Here is a 16,213-nt window from a genome sequence, read left to right as displayed (position 1 = left end):
ATCTGCCCCATACCGTATAATGCCCCCCCATAGCTGCACCATACAGTATAATGCCCCCCCATAGCTGCACCATACAGTATAATGCCCCCATAGCTGTCCCATACAGTATAATGTCCCCCCATAGCTGTCCCATACAGTATAATGCCCTCCATAGCTGTCCCATACAGTATAATGCCCCCCACAGCTGTCCCATACAGTATAATGCCCCCCCCCATAGCTATGGTTGTGTTCAGACAGCACCAGTGTTTTTCGGGTGCTAGAGATAGGGTCCCAACCCAGATGTAGGTCAAGAATTTGTAATCTGCACACCTTGATTGTGTTCAAAATAATATCTTTATTTGTTTCTCAGGATAAATGCCAGAGGCTATACGTGCAACGTCAACGTTTCGGTCGTGAGACCTTCGTCGGGCACTGAGCCGTACCGGGGACTCTGGCATTTATCCTGAGAAACAAATAAAGATATTATTTTGAACACAATCAAGTTGTGCAGATTACAAATTCTTGCCCGCCCATAGCTGTCCCATACTGTATGCCCCCATACAGTATAATGCCCCCCATAGCTGTCCCATACAGTATAATGCCCCAATACAGTATAATGCCCCCAATAGCTGCCCAATACAGTATAATGCCCCCATAGCTGTCCCATACAGTATAATGCCCCCATACAGTATAATGCCCTCCATAGCTGCCACATACAGTATAATGCCCTCCATAGCTGCCACATACAGTATAATGCCCCCAAAGCTGTCCCATACAGTATAATGCCTCCTCAGCAGCTACAATAGGACGAACCCCTCCCATATCCAGTATAATGCCCCTATATGTACCTAATAGAAAAAACAACAACATAATTACTTACCTACTGACGTGTGGAGGACCCTTCTCCTCCTCTGCACTGTCCTGTGAGTGACTCTTCGCAGACAGGCGATAGGTAGTGACGTCACTACATCGCGCCTGCCTGTGCCGATCTGCTCACGGCACATTGAATGCTAAAGCGAGGCTGGGACACTGCTCTGATCCTGGCATCGCTGTCCATATTCACTGTCCATATATGGACAGCGATGTCAGGGGCTTTCCCAGAGACAGAGTCCCGGAGCAGAGCCGCTAGCGCTATGCCTGGGAATCCTCTCCTTCTTACATCACTGTCCATATATGGACAGTGATTCCTTAACGACGGCAGCGTCAGCACCCGGCGGCCGAGTGGGCCCCCCCCAAGTGGAGTGGGCCCCGGCACTTGCCCGGGTTTGCCGGGTGCTGACACCGGCCCTGGTTGTCGGCAGCACATCTCTCTGTGTAAACAGGGAGAAGTGCTGCCGACATGATAGAAATGTATGGAGAATGAGCGCTGGTCCCCATACTAGCTCCTTGTGACGGGAGCAAACGAGCACCGATCAACGAGCTGTCTCGTTGATCGGCGCTCGTTTACACAGCCCAGGTCGGGTAAAATTACCTTATTGTTGCAGCCATACTACAGACCATAATATTCGACTGTATTACAGCTGTCTGACATGGGCTTTTACTCAGAGTAAATTATATCTAGATGTAAGTAAGCACCTATATGTATGCTCTCTTATGATATCACATGTGGTTTTACATTTTACCCCAAGACCTGAAGACCCCTCCCTGTTATAACATGGCTCCCTACTTCTCCTCTGCAGTTAAACGAGAAGGTAGAAGTTATTCATCAGGCCAAAGCCAACACAGACTATAAAGGCGGCAAAAATGAACTCAGTTTTAAAAATGGAGATCAGATTGAAATCATGCGAGTTACTGATAATCCAGAAGGAAAATGGCTTGGTAGAATGAAAGGAAATTGTAAGTATTTGTCAAAGCAGTAACATTCCTCCAACTTATAAGCAAAATGCATTGGTTAGAGTACTGCAGGAATGACCAAAAGGACCCCCAATTAATGGCTGTGGGAAGTGACGGGTGAGGTCAGAAAGTAATACTACAGTAAAGCATAGTGTCACAAAGCATCATTGTCGGTCTCCTAAACTGTGGGACTATAAAAGATATAAAAGATTTATTTTCTTTTTTTTTTTTACAATTATTAGGATTGCAATGTACAAAATTAATAATATCAGGTGACCCAAATTGTTTCTTCTCTACTGTTCAATTATGTTAAGTGTCCTGAAAATAGTTTCTTACTATTAGTCTGACAGTTTTATAGTTAAGTTTATGGATTCATGTCAAAGGTTTTACTCCCTTCCTTCCAATCCCTACTGTTCTCTCTCTCTCCCTTCCTCCCTCTCTCTCTCCTTCCTTCCCTTTCTCTCTCCCTCCCTTTTTTTTATCGCTCCCTCCCTCCCTTTCTTCTTTCCTTCCTTCATTACTCCCTCCCTTATTTACTCCCTTTCTCCCTCCCTTCCCCTTTATTCTCTCTCCTTCCCTTACTCCCTCTTTCTTTTTTTCTTCCCTCCCTCTCTCCCGTCCCCCCTTTCTTCCTCTCTCCTTCCCTTTTCTCCCTCGCTTCCGATCTTCTCTCCCTTCCTTTATCATTCCTGACTTCCTTGTTTATGCTCTCCCGTCATTTCTTCTTCCATTCCTTCCTTCTTTCTTCTCTCCTTCCCTTTCTCTCTCTCTCTTTTGTCCTCACTTTCTTCCTCTCTTCTTCTGTCCTTCCTTCCCTCCCTCTTTCCTTCCTTCTCTTCCTTCTTTTCTATCTCCTTCCCTCTCTCTCTCTCTCGTCCTCCCTTTCTTCCTATCTCCTTCCCTTTCTCCCTCCCTTCCTTTCTACTTCTCTCCTTCCTTTTCCTATTTTGGTTCTATTTTATATCCCCAAAAATTATAAAACCCAGTTTGGATACAGTATAATTGTATATATAACAAGAGCAAGAGAAAACCGCCGTCACATGTAACATTTGTAATTTTGGACATTTCATTTAGTCAGAGTTGAGATGATATTTTTAGAAAAACAGCCACTGAACCAATGTCATATCTGATTTCCAGATTTTTAACATCAATGACAAAAATTCTTACTTCCATCTCTATTATAAAATATTCTTTTTTTTTTTTATAGATGGATATATAAAAACTTCAATGGTGAAAGTAGATTATGACTCGCTACCAAGGCAGAATCCGGCAATGCACATTCCTGGTAAAGAGGCTGACCAGGATATCTATGATGACGTTGGCGAGCAGGACTCCGTCAGCAAGTAAGAACCACATTTACCTTGTTTTCCAACCTGGATTTTAAAATTTATCGTTAAAGGGTGCAAAAATATTTCATAAAATGGCGGAATACTATTATAGTAAAGATGACTTTTGGAAATTAAATAGAATCTTTGATGAAAGTATACTTAAAGTGGTTGCCCACTAGAAAAACCATTGCCATATACCATATTAGGGAATTCTGAGATAATAGAGGGGGGTCCTCTGTTCATGATCCAAATAATACCACCATACAGTGACCAAATAACAGCTCCATGTGTAATTTAGTTCTGTATAATGAATAATATGATTTCTGGTGGTCATAAATGCCCCTGAGGCCCCTCTTTTGCAAAAGTGGCTAATACATGGTGCCGGCCACGCTTATTACCTCCTTAGATAGCCTGTTTCCTTATCTACAACAAGTTACTATCTGTAACGGCCGCTGATTGCAGACCGCTTTCATCCTGCCGACGTCTTCCTCCCCGAGGATGCCACCATATGCTGCCGTCCTGTCCTGCAGTGACCACCAGGGTTCGTGCACGAGCTAATTCGCGGCCTTAAAGGGCTAGTGTACATACATGTTAAGAATTTACTATATACTCCCAGATCACCATGGACTATAAGAAAGGCCCTGTCCCCTCACTCCTTGCCTGAGCATTGTTAGTAATTCCCATGTTAGTCTTTACAAGTGGTCCCTTAATGTTTACCCTGTTCCCGTGCCCTGCTACCTGTATCCTGTGCTGTGTTATTGTTCCTGAGCCTGTTAGTGATTGGAGTCGTGTCCTGCTGCTCTTGTTGTAATCCGCCACATCTGGCGCAACCTACTGCACCTGTTGTCGTCCGCCACGTCTGGCGCATCCTACTGCACCTGCAGTCATCCGCCACGTCTGGCGCAATCTGCTGTTATCCTCCACGTCTGGCGCAACCTGCTGCACCTGCTGTCATCCGCCACGTCTGGTGCAACCTACTGCACTCACCTCCTTCCGTGCTAAAGCCCCTGCTACTGACTGGACTATTCAGGTACCCTTGTGCTGGACTGTGTATTGATTGAGTGCTCTGTTTGGCCAGCTGCCTCCCCGCTACGGCGGTGCTGCCTAATGGGTTCACATACCTACAGACCGTGACACTATCAACGTAAGTGACGCATCAAGAGGATGGAAGATCTCAGCCACTTGTGACATCTTTGAGCCACTTCTGCTTGGCATCCCTAATGACAGAAGTGGACCACTGAGATTTTTAACAATGCCGGTATTGGTGCAACACAAAGCAGCATTTTTTGCACAGAGGCAACTCTAGAGAACTGCAATCTGTGAACCTCATGTAAATACTGCATTTTTTTTAGGTATTTTATTTCTCCCAAAATGCACCATGCTTTACAAAACACATGGCACTTTGGTACAAGAGTGTATACAGCATGTCACGATCAGTGGGTATGTGGACACACTAGGCCGTACCGCTGTAGTGGGGTAGCAGCTGGCCAAACAGAGTACCAAGTCAATATAAAGTCTGAGCACAAGGGTACCTGTAATAGTTCAGACAGTAGAAACGGCACAGATGGGACCTTGGCGGCAGGTGATGCAAACCGTGGCAGACGACACCAGACGTGGTGTAAGTCAGCAGGCATAGTAGACGGCACAAGACGACTCCAACACTAGAGATGGCACAGGAATAAATACAGCACAGGATACAGGAAGCAGGGCACGAGAACACAGGTAACAGGATACGGCTAAGGGACCATTTGCAAGACTAACAGAGGAATACAAACAATGCTCAGGAAAGAAGTGAAGGGGCAGGGCCCTTTATATAGTCCAGGGTGATCTGGGAGTAATTAGTTAATTCTTAACATGTGTGCACGCTGGTCCTTTAAGGCCGGGAATGAGAATGTGTGCACACCCTAGTGGTCGCTGCAGGACAGGATGGGCACATCTCTTGTAGGAGGAAGACGTTGGCAGGATGAAAGAGGTCTGCGACCGTTACAGTACCCCTTACGCCCCCTCTTCCTGTGTCCAGAGCGAGAGAGGAATTTCTTGGTAGGGGCATTGAGGTTCTCCTCTGGCTCCCAGGACCTCTCCTCTGGACCAAACCCCTTCCAATCCACCAAATAAAAAGTCCTTCCTCCTACCCTCGAGGTCCAGGATCTCCTTTACCTAGAACACATCGGAAGAACCGCTGGGAGCAACTGCAGGGCTAGGAGTTTTAGTGTAGTGGTTCAGGACCACAGGCTTCAGGAGGGACACATGAAAGGAGTTGGGGATTTTGAGGGTAGGAGGCAGCCGAAGTTTATAGGAGACAGGGTTAATCTGTTGCAGGATCTCAAAAGGTCCGAGGAACCTGGGGGCAAATTTGTATAAAGGCACCTTCAGATGGATATTCCTAGAGCCAGACTTTGGTATCCGGAAGAAAATGAGGCGGCTCTCTTCTTCTTATATCCGCCTTTCGCTTCATGCGATCGACTGCCAGCAGAATAGAGGACCGGGTCTGTTGCCAGATTTGCAGAAATGCAGAGTCAGTTGCGGGTACCTGAGATGTAGCAGACACAGGAAGAGGGATTCTAGGATGTTGACTGTACATAATGTAGAATGGTGTGGAAGTGGTGGACTCACTTGTGTGGTTATTATACGAGAATTCGGCCCATGGAAGAAGCTGTACCCACTCATCATGCTGCATGGAGATGAGGTGGCGGAGATAATTCTCCATGATCTGGTTAATCCTCTCGACTTGACCATTGGACTGGGGGTGGTAGGCTGAGGAAAAGTCTAGTTTCACATCCAGGAGTTTACAGAGGGCTCTCCAGAAGTTTGAGGTGACCTGAGCCCCCCGATCAGACACAATGTGAAGGGGCAAGCCACGCAAGCGGAAGATGTGCTGAATAAAGAGATTTGCCAGTTGAGGAGCAGAAGGGAGGCCGATCAGCTGGATAAAATGCGCCATCTTCGAGAACCGGTCCACCACCACCCAAACAGTGTTGCATCCTGCTGAGAGAGGAAGATCAGTGACAAACTCCATTGCAATGTGCTGCCAGGGAGCGTTGGGCACAGGCAGAGATTGAAGCAGACCAGCAGCCTTGGAGTGAGCAATGTTGTTAGAAGCACACACAGTGCAGGAAGAGACAAAGTCCACAATATATTTGGGCAGTGTGGGCCACTGGAAAAGATGAGTTATCAGGTCTTGAGTCTTATGAATACCAGCGTGCCCAACCAGCGAAGAATTCTTCTCCTGTCTGCCAACCGAACAATAGTCCTCCACGGAGGGATGTCTCTAACTTGCCAAGGTTCGGCAGTGACAACGCAGGATGGGTCTATGATATATTGAGGGGGCTCAACAGTGTCCTCTGTTTCAAACGACCTGCACAGGGCATCGGTCCTCATATTTTTGTCAGAGGGACGGTAGTGGAGCACAAATTGGAAATGGGTGAAGAACAGCGACCACCTGGCTTGATGGGAGTTTAGCCGTTGAGCCGACTGGAGATAGGTGATGTTCTTGTGGTCGGTGTATATCAGGATGGGGTGAGCTGTGCCCTCTTGCAGATGTCTGCACTCCTCCAAAGCCAATTTGATGGCCAGCAACTCCCGATCCCCAATAGAGTAATTGCGCTCTGCGGGGGGAAAAAGTCTCGAGTAATAGCCACATAATATTGCCTTTCCTTTGAGGCTTCTCTGGAACAGAAGTGCACCTGCACCAACAGAAGAAGCATCCACCTCCAACGAGAACTGTCGAGAGATTTGAGGAAGATGGAGGATCGAGGCTGAAGTGAAGACACTCTTGAGGCTATTTAATGCTGATTCTGCATCTGGAGTCCACACCTTGACGCTCATACCTTTCTTGCTAAGGGTAGAGATGGGAGCTGTCAGTGAAGAGAAGTTTGGGATAAATTGCCGGTAGAAGTTAGAGAATCCAAAAAAACGCTGTATGGACCGCAGGCTCTGAGGACGTGGCCACCCCAGAACAGACTTTACTTTCGCAGGAGCCATCTTGAGACCCTGATCCGAGATGATGTAGCCCAGGAAGGGCAGATAATTCTTTTCAAAAGTGCATTTCTCCAACTTGGCATACAGGCGATTCTCCCTTAATCGCAGCAGGACTTGACGGACATGCCTCCGATGTGTCATCGGATCTGGGGAGAAAATCAAAATGTCATCGAGATAGACCACAACACAGACATAGAGGAGATCTCAGAAGGTATCATTGACAAATTCTTGGAAGACTGTGGAAGCGTTACACAGGCCGAAGGGCATCACCAGGTATTCGTAGTGCCCGGGTGTTAAATGCCGTCTTCCACTTATCACCTTTATGGATTAGGATTAAATTGTAGGCCCCACGCAAGTCTAGTTTAGAGAAGATCTTGGCTGGCCAAACAGAGTACCAAGTCACTATAAATTCAGAGCACAAGGGTACCTGTAATAGTCAAGACAGTAGTAATGACACAGATGGGACCTTGGCGGCAGGTGATGCAAAATGTGGCAGATGACACCAGACGTGGTGTAAGTCAGCAGGCGTAGTAGATGGCACAAGACGACTCCAACACTAGAGATGGCACAGGAACAAATACAGCACGGGATACAGGATACAGGTAGCAGGGCACGGGAACAGTATACGGCTAAGGGACCATTTGCAAGACTAACAGAGGAATACAACGCTCAGGCAAGGAGTGAAGGGGCAGGGCCATTTATATAGTCCAGGGTGATCTGGGAGTAATAAGTTATTTATTAACATGTGTGCACGCTGGCCCTTTAAGGCCGGGAATGAGCTTGTGCGCGCACCCTAGTGGTCACTGCAGGACAGGACGGCTGCATGTGCTGGCATTTTCGGGGAGGAAGACGTTGGCAGGATGAAAGAGGTCTGCGACCGCTACACAGCATTGCTTAAAATCAGGGCCCAGTCATAGTATGGGAAAAAGGGGCAATTGCACTGGTGCCAGTATCTTTTAGGGATCTCCACTTCCCCATCCCAAACAGTCTACTCAAAACTTCGGTCTTACGTCGTCGCCGGCTGTAGTATTATTTGGCCACTTTTAATTGGGTATTATATGGCATTATTATTTGTTTACTGTATGGCGGTATTATGTGGGCTCTTTATGGTCATATTATGAGAACACTGTTTGTTGTTCTTTTACTTTTGGAACATTACTGTAAAATATCCACTGAAGTATTATAAAATATATATAATACTTTTACTATATAATTGTTCTTATTTTTTTTCTTGTTTTAGTCAAAGCATTGGTGCAAATTCACGTAAGTACAATGTTCTAGATCTTTTATACTGAAAGGGGGGGGGGGGTAGTCGCCCATTATATACAACTTACAATGGGGGAGAATCTTACAAGGTACAGTATTGCCGACCCAAAAATATTCAATTTAGACATTTTTGGGTTACATCAGTTTATGGAAAAGCTGGGTGACAATCTATGTGAGAGCTCTACAAATATAAACTTGTTTCCACAGATTTCCCTCCTCCACCCAGTAACGATGATGATGATATCTATGACGGTGTTACTGATGACCCTCCTGACAGGTAGGTATTAACCATCAGTGCAAAATATTCACCTTGGTAAACCTAAAACCATATATAAATCAATATTTTCCATGGGACAGCTATTAGGGTGGTGGTCTGCTGCAGATAGTCCTTAGCTATATGACCTAATAGATTGGTCCTGCTGACGATTGAAAGATCACAGTGTCCATTAAAAACCAATAGAAGAGAAATTCTCTTGGCCAGAGCATAGAGCGGTCATAAAGAGCATTTCTGTCTCTACAGGACCTGTCCTGTCCTGAATTACACAGACAACCCATTGATGTGAATGGGTACTGTTTAATACTTAGTTTCCCCTTAGGTGGCACTGCAGGGAAACTGAACACTTACTGCTAGATTTCCCCACAGATTACAGCTGATCGCTGGGGATCAGCTTATTATCAAGAGACCTTGCTAACAAGTAGAAATTGTCCAAAGCGCAGAAACCCTTTAATTGGGTAAACTTACATAGAAACTGTTGTCAGATGCCCATTGACTAGGTGCATCATCTAGGACAAGCAGCATTTTTTAAGGCATCTCCCTTAACGGTGAGCTAACCTCTACGGGTCTGACTGCTGGTACCCCCCATCATCAGCTTTTGTGGCTCAGGAAAGGTTGCTATAAGATTTACAGGGAGAGAGCTAATCTTTGCAGTGGCTTTCCATTTTGACTAATAGAGGGGGTTTTCAGGTGGACAAGCCCTATAAAAAGTGATTAGCTCATACTGTACATAACAGCAAATTGGTCATGTTTTCTCTTATTTCCAACTGGGCGTGTATTGTGTTTGTAACATCTGGGCGTGTTTACTTGTTTTAATAGCTGGGCGTTGTGAATAGAAGTGTATGATGCTGACTAATCAGCATCATTCACTTCTCATCGTTACCACCCAGCTTCTGGCAGTGCACAGACACACAGCGTGTCCTCACTCGTCCGAAGCGATGAAGTTCCTGTGGGAGGAAGTGACGTCACAGCGTGATCTCGCGAGATCACGCTGTGTGTCTGTGCACTGCCAGAAGCTGGGTGGTAACGATGAGAAGTGAATGATGCTGATTTGTCAGCATCATACACTCCGATTCCTAACGCCCAGCTAGTAAAACAAGTAAAAACGCCCAGATGTTACACACACAATACACGCCCAGTTGGAAATAAGAGAAAACATGCCCAGTTGTCCATTAGAAAGGCTCATTTGCATAAATATAAAATTGCTCATAACTTGCCTAAAAATGATCGTTTTAAAAAAAACAAAAAACTTTACTGTTATCTACATTGCAGCGCCGATCACATGCAATAGGAGATAGGGATTTGATCATCTGGTGACAGAGCCTCTTTAAAGTCCTATTACACGGCACGATATGGGCTCATTGATCGGCCCTCTACTCATTTCACAAGGAGCTATGATCAGTAATATCTGGGGACGTGTGCTGTGATCGCTCATCTGCATTAATATAAGATCCTGGACTCTGCACAGTCCCTGGATGATAAGCGGCGCTATTCAGAGAAAAGCCTTGGCCCCAGTCTTGTGATCGGTGAGATTTACTGTAGTTTAGTCCCCACTGACAAATAATTGACTATAAAGCCTTATTTTACTGGAGTAGACTTTGGGTTTGTTGTCCCCTTTACATTTTATACACAATATCTCCAGTATACAGATAGGATATAATATACAATATTTCTTGTCCCTGCAATTTTCCAGTCTTGTCTTCTAGTGTTTTTTTAGCCTGGTCTTACTGCACGCCACTGTTCAGTCTGGCATGTTCTGTTACCTGAGTAGAAGGAATCTAAAACAAGTCTGTGTAATGTGGAGAGGAAGCCTACTGTATAGCATATATAAATTCCAGTGAACATTTAAGTACATTTAACCACATGTACTCAAATGGTAGTCACCAAGCCAGGAAGTCAAGTGGTTGCTAGGCAACCTGAACTGTCAAAGTCTTCCACCACATTAAGATGTTTAAACATTGTTTCTGCACAGATGTGTACTAGATATTTTTCCAGAAGGACGTGGGATAATTCCCTTATATAACTGATTCAGAGTTTCTTTATTTTTGCCACAACACTTACGATCTGTCTTTCTGAACTGAACGGTGCATTCTACACACTGCAAAGCTCTGTACCACAGGACGAAGAGAAAAACTCAACGTTGTGGAATATATTTAAGAAGCGGAAGGGAACTGAAAACAAAAAGAAATACGCACACGAAAAAACTGATCAAGAAGAGAGCGAAGAACCCGAATTCTCTTTGTAAGAGTACAACTCTGCTAACAGCAAGCGTCCAGTACTAATTCACTGACATAACCACTCCACCGGCGCCCAATCATACAAATCAATCTGCTATTAATCATATGCTTCCCTATCACAGATTAACCCTTTTGATTGATTAAAGGGGTTTTCCGGTTTTACATAAGTAAACCTTAAAGGGGTTGTCCCATAAGAGATAACCCTTACAAAATGCATCCCCGGGGGTGATCAACTCTTCAACCTGGGTCCCGCTCAACCATTTGCCGGGGAAAACTGCGGCCATCCAGGCATTTCCCAGGGAAATGTAGTATGACATGGCGGCCGATCAGATGAATGTCCGTCTTTGTAATACAAGGACGGCTCAAGTCCGCCAGAATGGGAGCCGCTCTCCGTTCCCGCTTATAAAGGGGGGTCCCTGAGCTGGGGACCCCCCTATAATGTCAATATGCCCTAAAAGGGGATATAGAGGGGTTGTCTTCATTAGACAACCTCTTTAATCTCTGTATTAATTAAAAGTTCTGCAACTTTTTTTTATATACTTTGCGTTTCATTTCCTCAAGATATTACTTTGTTCCCAGATATTAGTTTGCTGTCAGTGAATGAGAACATTCAAGTGTACATACAGAGACAGTAAGGCCCCATTCACACGACCGTAAAAATTCTCCATAATTGCGTAATACTCATGTCCTATCTTTTGCTTTTTACGGGCCGTGCTCCTATTCTTTGTATGGCAGTACGGGCCGAAAATGCGGGCGGCTGTTAGCCGTACCCGCAATCGCGGCCCGTGATTACGGGCACAGTCGTGTGCATGAGGCCTAAATCTTTACATAGCTAGTCCTGCTCTCACACTGAGAATAGGTTACATTGTATGCAGTCTAGACAATGTTCTGTGATATAAACAGCCTGGGCTCCAGACTGATACATTGTAGCAAACTACCAGAGAGATGTGTGCTGCTGCTGATGTGTTTATATCTCAGAACATTGCCTAGACTGAATACAATTGTAGCAACTTCTCAGCTGAGAGCAAGACTAGGTATGTATTTTCCGCATATGAAAATAGACTAGAGTGCTCACATTCACTGACAGCAAACACATATCTTGAACATTGTGAAGAATTGAAACACAAAGAATATTAGAAAGTTGTAAAAATATTCATTGTTACAGACATTAAAGAGGCTCTGTCACCAGATTTTGCAGCCCCTATCTGCTATTGCAGCAGATAGGCGCTGCAATGTAGATTACAGTAACGTTTTTATTTTTAAAAAACGAGCATTTTTGGCCAAGTTATGACCATTTTTGTAGTTATGCAAATGAGGCTTGCAAAAGTCCAAGTGGGTGTGTTTAAAAGTAAAAGTACAACTGGGCGTGTATTATGTGCGTACATCGGGGCGTTTTTACTACTTTTACTAGCTGGGCGTTCTGATGAGAAGTATCATCCACTTCTCTTCAGAACGCCCAGCTTCTGCCAGATCACGCTGTGACGTCACTCACAGGTCCTGCATCGTGTCAGACGAGCGAGGACACATCGGCACCAGAGGCTTCAGTTGATTCTGCAGCAGCATCGGCGTTTGCAGGTAAGTCGATGTAGCTACTTACCTGCAAACGCTGATGCTGCTGCAGAATCAACTGTAGCCTCTGGTGCCGATGTGGCCGACACGATGCAGGACCTGTGAGTGACGTCACAGCGTGATCTGGCAGAAGCTGGGCGTTCTGAAGAGAAGTGGATGATACTTCTCATCAGAACGCCCAGCTAGTAAAAGTAGTAAACACGCCCCGATGTACGCACATAATACACGCCCAGTTGGACTTTTACTTTTAAACACACCCACTTGGACTTTTGCAAGCCTCATTTGCATAACTACAAAAATGGTCATAACTTGGCCAAAAATGCTCGTTTTTTAAAAATAAAAATGTTACTGTAATCTACATTGCAGCGCCGATCTGCTGCAATAGCAGATAGGGGTTGCAAAATCTGGTGACAGAGCCTCTTTAAGCTTTATTTACATAAAACTGGAAATCCCCTTTAATACAAGCTTCCAGTAAACTAACCTAATGGTACAATGATGGAAGGAAGGGCACATGATAAACCTGACTGATCGTGATCTCTGGCAGGAAGTGTTAGCATCTGAATGTAATTGACCTCTACGAAGAACAGGGCACAATGCAATATCCAAGACGTCATCTCTCAGGGATTTCCAAAAGCAAAGCTTTCTATCTACATCCTCCCATCAAATAATGTCTAATGCCTGATGATCAGGGTCATAGCTATAGGGGGGCATCGGTAGCAGTCACAACCGGGCCCCGGTGCCTGAGAGTCCTTCTACCACATGAGAAGTAACCAGATAGTGCCACAGACAGTCCTCCTGTAGAAAGTGCCACAGTGCCCATGTAGATAGTGTCATATTGGCCATGTAGATAGTGCCACACATCGCCCCCTGTAGACAGTGCCACTCACAGTGCCTATGTTGATGCCACACTGGGAAGAGAACTGATAGTTGCCTCACCATCACTGTCAGTTATATCCAATTGACAGGGATACAATTGAATCCAGTTGCATGTAGGGGCCTCCCTGAGCAAGGAGGATAGCGGGCCATGGAAAACACAGGTTTCCGGACAACTGGAAAACCCTACCCCTGCGTGCTTCACTGGCAGCTGTGGATGCAATGGGGTTATCTGTGGCAGGCATTCTGGGGGGGGGGGGGCATTTAAAGCTGGCACATTAAAAAGGCTCTGTCACCAGATTTTGCAGCCCCTATCTGCTATTGTAGCAGATCGGCGCTGCAATGTAGATTACAGTAACGGTTTTATTTTTAAAAAACGAGCATTTTTGGCCAAGTTATGACCATTTTCGTATTTATGCAAATGAGGCTTGCAAAAGTACAACTGGGCGTGTTTAAAGTAAAAGTCCAACTGGGCGTGTATTATGTGCGTACATCGGGGCGTGTTTACTACTATTACTAGCTGGGCGTTGTGTATAGAAGTATCATCCACTTCTCTTCAGAACGCCCAGCTTCTGGCAGTGCAGACACAGCCGTGTTCTCGAGAGATCACGCTGTGACGTCACTCACAGGTCCTGCATCGTGTCGGCACCAGAGGCTACAGTTGATTCTGCAGCAGCATCAGCATTTGCAGGTAAGTAGCTACATCGACTTACCTGCTAACGCTGATGCTGCTGCAGAATCAACTGTAGCCTCTGGTGCCGATGTGTCCTCGCTGGTCTGACACGATGCAGGACCTGGGGCAGGAAGTGAGTGACGTCACAGCATGATCTCTGGAGAACACGGCTGTGTCTGCACTGCCAGAAGCTGGGCGTTCTGAAGAGAAGTGGATGACACTTCTATACACAACGCCCAGCTAGTAATAGTAGTAAACACGCCCCGATGTACGCACATAATACACGCCCAGTTGTACTTTTACTTTTCAACACGCCCAGTTGTACTTTTGCAAGCCTCATTTGCATAAATACGAAAATGGTCATAACTTGGCCAAAAATGCTCGTTTTTTAAAAATAAAAACGTTACTGTAATCTAAATTGCAGCGCCGATCTGCTGCAATAGCAGATAGGGGTGGCAAAATCTGGTGACAGAGCCTCTTTAAGACAGGTATTCTTGGAGACATCTGTGTCTTGTACTATATGGGAATGGGGTCATCTGTGGCAGGTACTTTTGGGGACAAACAAACATTCATTGGTGCCGTTAAAAAACACCACAAAAAATGCTTCTTTCCCAAGAGTTTTTCCAGTTTAAAATGTTGGTAGATATGCCAATGTCCCAAATAGGGTTGGCTATAAAATAACAATTATATCTGGGATTTAAGCTTTAGGCGACATTCAGACGAACGTAGCCCACCTCAAAACTCAAGTTTTTCACGTCCGAGGTGCACCCGTGCGGGACGCGTTGTCACAGATATCCCCCTTAGACTAGAGTCTAAGACACGCAGTAAAATAGGATATGTCCTATTTTTTCACAGGCTGTTCACATGCTCCATTGAAGCAACGGTTGTGTGAACAGCCCCATTGAAATACATGAGTCCGTGTGACGGCCGTTGTTTTAACGGGCATCACATGGACGAGATACACGCTCGTATGAATGAGCCCCTAAGACAAGCAAGGGCAGATTATGCAAAAAATACGAGGCAGATTGTGTGTGCTCCACCATCAATAAGGATCTCCATATGCCGCCAATTCATCTTGGCCGCCAGAGTCTACCATCAAACCTCCGGTGCATATCATCCTAGTCTCACGAAGTGCTTACTATCTCAACTGCAGTGCGTGAAACGCGTGGAGACATTAATACTCACAATGAGTAAGGGTCGGAGCTTGTGGTTATAGGCTAGTTATTAGGGTCCGTTACCAAAGGACAGATTTTCGGCAGGTAACGGGCACTGATCGACAATATACCAAGTCGATCGGCGCTTGTTTAGCTCAATTTACATATTATACTCCATTTAATATTAATGATAGGTGTTTAAAAGAAAGGAGTTTCTTATCAGTCACAATCAGTGAGTTGTTAAAAACACAACAAAAACGTAAACCATAACCCACCGACCAGTGATCGCTGTGATTCTACTAACCGCTGGAATTACCTTGTCTCCCCTCATGTAATATTTGCCCTGGCAGTGATAATATTTTATGATTTTGCTTTCTTCTATTCTCTAGTTCTTATTTTTCTGCATATTAATTACTAAGAAAATCTGTGTAATCACTTACATGACTTTACTGCCCTGGTCAAAATCTATAATATAATATAATCTCCAGTAAATCTATAATATTACATATAGTATAATCTCTATATTACGTGTGATATTATAGATTTACTGGAAATTATATTATAGATTTACTGGAGATTATATTATAAATTGACTGGAGAATATATTATATCATATTATTAATTTACTGAAGATTATCTGGAGATTATATTATAGATTTACTAACGTTGATATGATAGTTTTGCTGGATATTATATGATATAGATTGGCTAGAGTTTATATTATAGATTTACTAGAGATTACGTTATAGATTTACTGGAGATTATATTATATTATATATTTACTGAAGATGATATTATAAATTTGCTAGATATTATATTATGATATTGATTTACTGGAGATTATATTATAGGTGATATTATAGATTAACTAAATAACACATATAATGTAATCTACAGTTAATCTTTACATTGTATAATATAATATCCAGAAGAATCTCTAGAAAAACTATAACACATATATTATCCAGTAAAGATATAATATAGAAGAATCTCTAGAAAATCTATAACACGTATAATATAATCTCCAGTAAATCTATAATATGAGCCAT

At 44.3% G+C, this 16,213-nt stretch overlaps 1 protein-coding gene and 1 long non-coding RNA gene across 3 annotated transcripts in view; one reads left to right on the top strand and one right to left on the bottom strand.

The window, feature by feature from the left end:
- Positions 1 to 16,213, bottom strand: part of LOC142663506 (uncharacterized) — a 57,233-nt gene that overhangs the window by 24,203 nt on the left and 16,817 nt on the right. The gene's annotated exons all lie outside the window — the stretch shown is intronic.
- The window catches only part of FYB1 (FYN binding protein 1), a 173,483-nt gene that overhangs the window by 146,677 nt on the left and 10,593 nt on the right, over positions 1 to 16,213 (top strand). Inside the window, exons 8-12 of one of the 2 annotated variants that reach the window (XM_075842202.1) lie at positions 1,659 to 1,815; positions 3,020 to 3,155; positions 8,359 to 8,381; positions 8,592 to 8,661; positions 10,765 to 10,899. In XM_075842202.1, coding sequence (XP_075698317.1) covers positions 1,659 to 1,815; positions 3,020 to 3,155; positions 8,359 to 8,381; positions 8,592 to 8,661; positions 10,765 to 10,899 — 521 coding nt within the window. The remainder of the gene's footprint in view (positions 1 to 1,658; positions 1,816 to 3,019; positions 3,156 to 8,358; positions 8,382 to 8,591; positions 8,662 to 10,764; positions 10,900 to 16,213) is intronic. The other variant, XM_075842211.1, reaches the window with a different exon arrangement.

This window comes from Rhinoderma darwinii, chromosome 1, assembly GCF_050947455.1.
Source record: "Rhinoderma darwinii isolate aRhiDar2 chromosome 1, aRhiDar2.hap1, whole genome shotgun sequence".
In the NCBI taxonomy this organism is placed as follows: Eukaryota; Metazoa; Chordata; class Amphibia; order Anura; family Rhinodermatidae; genus Rhinoderma; species Rhinoderma darwinii.
The sequence above is the reverse complement of the archived record's forward strand: the minus strand, read 5'-3'. Positions and strand labels throughout refer to the sequence as shown.